This window comes from Dipodomys ordii, unplaced genomic scaffold (genome assembly GCF_000151885.1).
Source record: "Dipodomys ordii isolate 6190 unplaced genomic scaffold, Dord_2.0 Scaffold6, whole genome shotgun sequence".
Classification (NCBI taxonomy): domain Eukaryota; kingdom Metazoa; phylum Chordata; class Mammalia; order Rodentia; family Heteromyidae; genus Dipodomys; species Dipodomys ordii.
Window position 1 is genome coordinate 1,576,593 of NW_012267222.1, and position 7,628 is coordinate 1,584,220.

At 58.4% G+C, this 7,628-nt stretch overlaps 1 protein-coding gene across 1 annotated transcript in view; it reads left to right on the forward strand.

Annotated features, from left to right (window-relative positions):
- The first annotated feature begins 6,472 nt into the window (after nt 1-6,472).
- The window catches only part of Tprg1l (tumor protein p63 regulated 1-like), a 6,160-nt gene continuing 5,004 nt past the window's right edge, over nt 6,473-7,628 (forward strand). The window contains exons 1-2 of the mRNA XM_013031534.1: nt 6,473-6,667; nt 6,961-7,423. Of these exons, the coding sequence (XP_012886988.1) occupies nt 6,473-6,667; nt 6,961-7,423 (658 nt within the window). The remainder of the gene's footprint in view (nt 6,668-6,960; nt 7,424-7,628) is intronic.

The following is a 7,628-nucleotide window of genomic DNA, read 5'->3' on the forward strand; positions in this document are numbered from 1 at the left end:
GCCCCGCCCAGACCCCCCACCCCAGCCCGGGGTCCGATTCCAGGCCTGCCCCTCCTCCATGCTCCTGGCCCCACCTCCGGCCTCGCGCGCGCACGTATCTCAAGCTCCGGATCCCGGCCCGTTGAGTGACCCGGCCCGGGGAGGGGGCGACGGCTCTCCTCACCCTCCCCCAGACCCGGCACCCTCGACGCAGACTTCAGCCTCTCTGCCTTCCCAGGTCGCAGGTGGGGGGACAATGGGACCACGTGGACACTCCGCCCACCCTGGCCTGGCACTCCCCCCTCCCTGGCCACAGCTTCCTCTCCCGGCCTTTCCATCCCCATTTCTGAGACGGCGGCCTCGGCGTTGGGGGGCTGTGGGGCCGGAGTCAAGCCATCCTCCCCCCCTGAAACCTCACCTCCGGGTGAGAGCCGGGCCGACCCGGAGCTGGACACTGGGTCTGGAGACTGGGCCCCGGGGGCGCTTTTTGAAGGCGCTGGGAGGTACAGCCTGGATGCCCGCTGGAGCCAGCCCCCCCTCTCCCTCCCCCCACCCAGAGGTGCTTTTTGATGGCAGGCCATCTCCCCTGCCCTTCCCTCACCACCACTGAAGACTCCAGAACCCCTGATCTCCTCCATGGAGGGCTGAGAGGCAGAGGGAGCCACAACCGTGCCCCCTTCCCCCACTGTCCTGTTCATGGGGACCAGGGAACGTGGGGCTGTTATTTCTGCGGTAGAGGCAGGGTACTCTGGGCCAGGAGAGGAAACAGCGCCAGTGGACTGCAGACCTAGGAGCTAAACACGGGGGTCCGGCCTTGGGCAGCCCCTGCCCTGCACCATAAGTCAAAGAAACACAGTGAAGGGCACAGAACTATTCCAGAGAGTTCACTGCTGAGGACGATCCCAAACGCGGGGCAGCACTCCAAACGGACAGGACCCCAGTCTGCCCAGCACTGCCCTCAACCTCACCCTCTGCTTATTCCTCGCTGGCGTCTTTACAGAAAGGCTGCCCCAAATCTGGCCTTGGGATTGGTTTCCCCCCATGCCTGTCTGAGGGTCTGAAGAAAATACCCGTAGTGCCCGGCTTCAGCCCTGGGCCCCGCCCAGAAGGTATAGATACAAGTTTGCATCTCACCAACCTACCACCGGCTCACCACCTCCTCCTGGAGTCAGCTGGGCACCATCCGCTGGTGTGTCAGCATGTGTGTGGAAGTGCGTGGATGCCGTGGAAGTGCGTGGAAGGTGCCCCTTGGCCGAGTTCCCTCCCGGGGCAGGGATGGGAGGGTGACTCAGTCTCAGAAATTCTTCCAGCTTATCTGAGGATGAAGGAAAGAATGCCGACAGATAAATTGGAATCTCTGGGCAAGGGAGGACCCGGGTTTGGTGTGCCCTGAAATGTAACGTTCGAGGGTCCTCTTGAAGAAAAGCAACACAAAAAGAAGCTACTTTGCTGAAAAATGAGCAAATCACGTATGCATTTCTGGGTCCCCTGGCCCTCCCATTTGAAGAGGACTCTGAGCAAAGCTTTGCTCTCTGGGCCCCCTTGTGATTCTGCCTCTGACCAGGCACCAAGTTCCGCTGCCAGGCCCCGGGCAGGTGTCAGGGGCACAGACCGGTGTGGTCCTGGGAAGTCCCTGTGGTGAGGACACCTGCCACGCCACCTTCCCAGGGCACAGGCCACGTCTTTCCCCCACGTTATTCAAGGTAGAAGAAATCCACCACCATTCTCAGACAGCGCTCTCAACCCCAGCGCAGGTAAAGCGGGTAAGCCTCACACCCTGTCTGGCAGGGTGTCTGTCTGATAGGCGGTGATGGGCCTGAAGACCCCAGGGACTGCCCTTCCCTGTCTCCCCTCCCCCCAGAGTCCTGCCCAGCCTGGCACAGGAGGGATGGAGCCATAGCTAAGCAGCAAACTGCCTCTTCCTGACAGGGCAACCAAATACAGAGGGTACCTAATTTACTACTCTGTCCATAGGTGTTTAATACACTCACACACATTTAATGCACTATAAACAGGTTTTGTTTTCTAGCAATTAAGGTGAACAGGAAATGCTTTCTGTACTGGTCCATTTTCATAAGAAAACAACACTTTGTGGGGCGTAATCCCTACTGCCGTTTTCCCCAGTGGAATGATGGCTTTGATGTTGCCAGTGGTGTCACCCAACTCTGCAAGTCCGAGTTTTGGTCTTGAAAATAAGCACAGGACCCAGATCATATGCTTTGCATCGCTTTTTGGAGGAAGGTGTGTGAGGGGATTGCTGAAGTGGGAACTCAGGGCGCAGCACTTGCTAGGCAGGGCTCCACCAAGCTGAGCCAGGCCCCCAGCTGTTATACTGCACGTAGTTAGCAGTTACCGCACAGAGTTTGCCCTGAGTCTGCTGCAAGGGAGAAGATGACCGGCTCACCCGGTGTCCAGGTACCGAGGCCGCCGAGGTCAGGAAACAGCTTCTCCAATGACAAGCTGCAGAAAGGCTTTTGGGTATTTGGACCCACTCTCACCCCCAGCCCCAAATCGCTGCCGTACTTGTCCTGTGTCCCGGGGTGAGAAGCAGTGCTCACCCCTGGGATTCTCCTGGGCAGCGTCTGGCTGTACAAGGCCCACCAGTCCCTCTGAATTATTTTGGTGTTTCTCGTTCGTTGTTCTTTAGCTTGATTGTAATTTAGTTGGATCGCCTTAAATAGGTACATTCTTTCAGAACTATGGGAAGGCAGGTCTCAACTAGAAGGGGAGGCCTGTGCAGACCCTGTGAGGACACTGCCCCCTTGTGGCAGTTAGAGGTGCTGAAGCCCACTGGTTCTCGTCTTCAGCTGGCCTCCCAGATGGATGTGGGAGGGCCACCTCAAACCTGGACTCTGCCCTAAGTTCCTTTCACAAAGGCCTGCCAGCCTGCCTGCCAGCCAGCCTGCTTTTTGTCAGTTGGGTTTGAACTCTGGGTTTTGGCGCTGTCCCTCAGCTCTTCAGCTCAAGGCTAGTGCTCTACCACTTGAGCCACAGCACCACTTCCGGCTTTTTTCTTTTTGCTTATGTGGTGCTGAGGAATCGAACCCAGGGCCTCGTTCATGCAAGGCTAGTGCTCTACCACTTGAGCCACAGTGCCACTGGCACCTGACATTCAAAGGTCTTCCTTGAAACTGGAGACAAATGTCCAGACTCCTCCTTAGGATCTGTTTGTGCCATTCTTTTACAGGATACAGACTTGTCTGTGGCACTCCTAAGTGCTTGTGGGGTGTCTGGTCCCTGAGCGTGTGGCATCCTGAAGATGGCTGTGAGCGCTGAGTACCGCAGCTCATGGACCGCATACCGCCTCCCGACCGGGAGCTCGGCCTTCCCTCTGCACCCCGGCCCACCGCCGCGCCTCAGGTCTGGTGGATGGCACCACTCTCCAGTGCTGGGTGACCCCAGTTTGGTTTAAAGACTCCCTCAGACAGACATGAGGTGTGGACAGCGTCCTATATTTACAAGTGGCCAACAATCATTGTAGCCTTCCTGAAAAGCACTTGGCAATGTTTGTGTCTGTCTCTGTTGGAAATAATAAAAATAATCTTTAGCCCGAAGAAAAACAGCACGCATGGAGAGGGGAGAGCAGGGGACCCAAACGCTGAGCTCATTTCCAAAGCAGATGGCTGCCGTCCTCTCCCAGGGCCACCACGGGCCGCCGTCCTGCAACCTGCCCGAAGCCTGCCCGAAACGGAGAGGCTCCCACGAGGAGGAAGGCGAAACCTCCTTTCTAGCTGCCCAGATCCCAGGGGTCTGCCGGCCCCAGCGCACTGCACTGTCTGAGCAGTTCTAGGCACTCCTGATGGCTGGGAGACAGCGTGGTGGACGCCAGTGGCATCTGCAGGCCCTCAGACACACGTGTCCACAGCGCCTTCAAGGTCACTGGACTTTCCGCATGCCAGTGATGACCGGGAGCCCAACATCATCCCCGCAAGAATTGGGGACAGCTGGGTGCCAGGGGAGGCCGACATCTGAGGATCCAGGTTCAAACCCAACCTGGCAGGAGAGTACATGGGACTCTCACCTCCAACCAACCAGCAAAAAAGCCAGAAATGAAGCTATGGTTCCAGGGGGTAGAGTGATAGTCCTGAGCAGGAAAAGCTTAGAGACAGCACCCAGACCCTGAGCTCAAGCTCCAGAATTGGCGTGCACACACACAAATCTGGAATATTCTCTAGAGAGAGAGGCATGTGTCTGAAGCTCTGCCCTAGAAGCTTGCTGGTTGATTTCCGAGTTTCTTTCCTTCTTTTCCTCAGGATGTGGTGCTAAGATTTGAACTCAGGGCCTCTGGGCTTGCTGGGCAAGCACTCTGCCATGTCAGCCATGCTTGTTGCCCTTTCGAGTTCATTTCTAGACCTCTGAACCACCACAGATGAAAAACCAAAATGAGCCAGGCACTGGCAGGGTAAGCAGATGCCAGTGGCTCACAGCTGCAGTCCTACTCGGGAGGCTGAGATCTGAAGACAGTGATTTGAAGCTAGTCCAAGCAGGAAAAGTCTGTGAGACTCTTATCTCCTATTAACCACCCCAAAGCCAGAAGTGGAGCTGTGGCCCGCTAGCCTTGAGAAAAATTAAAAAAAAAGAAACTCAGTAACAGTGCCCAGGCCCCAAGTTCAAGCCAGGACCAGCATACACACACACACACACACACACACACACGTGTTGACGTACACTGGCCAGCATGATGACAAGTCACAGGATTCTGGTGCGCAGCCTGGGACTCCTCGCCTGGACCCGTCACTCTATTCCTGGTCCTTCCTGTCCTCATTTGTAAAATGGAAGTAGCGTGGCCGCCTCGAAGCTGACCCCTGCTCAGTGCTTGAACAGCTGGCCTGTGGGGCTTCAGGTCTCCGAGCACCGCTACCGTCCAATGGCCATGTGGTATCTGAGCGTATGGACACGTTCTGCACCCTGACACAGCCACCCCATCTCCCCGTTCTCCTCCTTTACCCTGGGAGCTGCTGGAGGGGGGGGTCTGGGAAGGGCGAATGTCTCCAGTGGGGGCAAAGCACCCACTCGGGGCACTGAGGAGACAGCCCTGTCCAGATTGAAGGGACAGCCCCAGGGCCTCACTTTCACAAACACAGAAGGGTCTCAGGGATGTGGGGACTTCAGGATGAGGCCATGCCAGGTCATCTGAGTGGGCCCTAAGTCCAATGACAAGGGAGAAGGCAGGCAGCTGTGGAGCCAGACTCTGAGGAAAAGCAGCTGGGGAGCCAGGGCCACTGCACCAGGAAGGACTGAGAGCCACAAGCTGGAGAGACTGGAGCCCACAGGCCTGGCAGCCCGAGGAAGAGCCAGCTCTGTGCAGGCCCTACGTGATGTATGTCTCTGGGCTCAGTCATCAGATGGAGGGCCTCTGTACAGCAGTGGATGGAAGCGGATACCCACAGAGGAGGCAGTCAGCACCTGTCCAGCCCAGAGAGGAGATGCCTCTGGGAGTGGGGAGCACTGGTCTGCCTGGCTCTCAGACCTTCCATCCCAGGTGGAGATTTGGTTTTCTACTTCTCTCATGGATCCACATTGCATCATTGAGAGGTCAGGAGCTCAGGGCTGCCACACAGCTGAACTCTGGTCAAACAGCATCTCCACAGCACAGTCCAAAGTGCAGCACCTCCTCCAGGAGCTTGTCACAGAGCCCTGCACGGGCAGCGTGGTGCCTGGTTCCGAGAGGAGACGCTGGCAGCTCTGAAGTGCACCTTGGGTCCCTCTGTGTCCCTCAGACAGGCCTCAAAGCTAGAACTCGGGCGGGAAGCATGGCTCAGTGGAAGAGTACTGGTGTGGTATGGGTGAGGCCCCGAGTCCAAACCCCAGAAAAACAGAAGCCAAGAAAAGTGGTTTCCATTGATCTTGTGAACTGCTTAGTCACAACATCAGGAAACTAAGAATCCACTCTTCCCAGCGGAAGTTTCCAGGCTTCTGGGGGAAGATAACCACTCCATCCATCTAGGGCTTAACACACTCTGTGGGCCCAGAGGGCATGCTGCCCCCTGCTGGCCAATGTGGGAACCGCCTCTAAACGGAGCCACGAGAGGCTCTGGAACCCCACTCGCTCCCTGCACGAAACAGTCTCCGAAACTTTTCAATGACCCATTTGTTCTGGCTGAGTTGCGTCCCCCTCCCAAGATGGTACATTCAAGCTCTGACTCCCCCAGTGCTGCGGTGACTTGATTTGGAAAAAGAGTCTTCAAGGCTGATCCCCTGAAGATGGGCTCTAAGGGAGACAGGAGAGGCAGCCACAGGCCAGTACCAGAAATCCCCAAGAGTTCCCGAGGTTGTGAGGCCCTGGCCACCCCTTGCTTCTGAACTTTGGGCCTTGGAAAGCGTGAGAAAGTTTCTGTTTTAAACAGAGAGCATGGGGTGCTTTGCTGGGTGGCTGAGGACACACACAGAATGCTGGGTTCATGTCTCATCCACTAAGTCACCTGTCCCCGCTTTGTCGCTGCTCTGATTTATGGGTGTTCAGGTCATATGCCCAGAGGGCTCGGGCGCCCGCATGGAATCTGCCCTCACAGACATTCAGGCCAGCCTCCTGGAATTGGCCCAGGCTCACACCTCCGTGTTTGCCACCCCTCAGAACGTCTCTACTCTCCCCTCTACAGGATCTCCAGTTCCAGCCCTCCAGCAAATATTCTGCATGCGCCTTCATACGCACACACTCACGCGCGTGCACACAGAACAGGACGACTGGGTAAAGCCGAGAACATAGCATCTAGTGAGCCCTGGTGAATGACAAGATGTCTCCTGGGAGACTAAGTTTCTAGAAAGCCTGAGGGACATGGAGGCATACGAGGGGGCATGATGGGGTAGAGGGAGTCAGAAGCGACAGTAGACTGTCATCAATGCAGGCCCAGGGGCAGTAGATCAAAGGAGGACAGCACTGGGGCCAGCAGCTTTCGAGCTCTCTGTCTGTCTCTGTCTCTCCCCTTCTCCCCCCTCGCAGTATTGGGGTGTGAACGCAGTGCCTATGAGCTGTCCCCTTAGCTCTGTCACTGGGCACGGCTCCGCTGCAGCCTTGTGTGGGTCTCTGGAGATGGGGGTCCCACGGCCTTGGCTGCGGGCTGGCTCCGAACCGCGCTCCTGGGGGCTCAGCCTCCGGAGCGGCTAGGCTGGCAGGCCTGCATCGCGGGCCCGCTCGCCGGCGGCCTTCACGGAGCTGGGCCGGGACCCAGGCCGGGCCGCGCACGCGAGCGGCCGTGCTCGCCCTCGGCCCGCATCCGTCCTGCGCCTCGGGCTCCCTTCTCTGCCTCCAAAGGCGGCCGTGCGCCCCGCAGGACGCCGCCGTCCGCACGGCTCCGGGCCCCCAGCGGACATCCAAGTCTGCGCTGCGGAGGCCGAGGGGCGTCGCTCCCGGTGCAGGCCGGCCGCCGCCCCCCGGGAAACCGGGTCCGCGCGGGGCTCCGCCCCTTCCGCCCTGCCTCCCGCATCTCCCCGGCAACCGGCCTCGGTCCCGCCCCCTCCAGATCCGTAAACAGGAAGTAGTCTGAGCGCCGTCGCTTCCGGCGATGCTAAGGTGGGGACTGGACGGCGGCGGGCCGGAGCCAATGGCGAAAGATGGCTGGGACAGAGCCAATCCTGGCACTCGGGGGAGCGCGGCCGTGGGCGGGGCCGCTAGGACGCAGCCAATCGCGGCGGGCCTCGAGCGAGGCGTG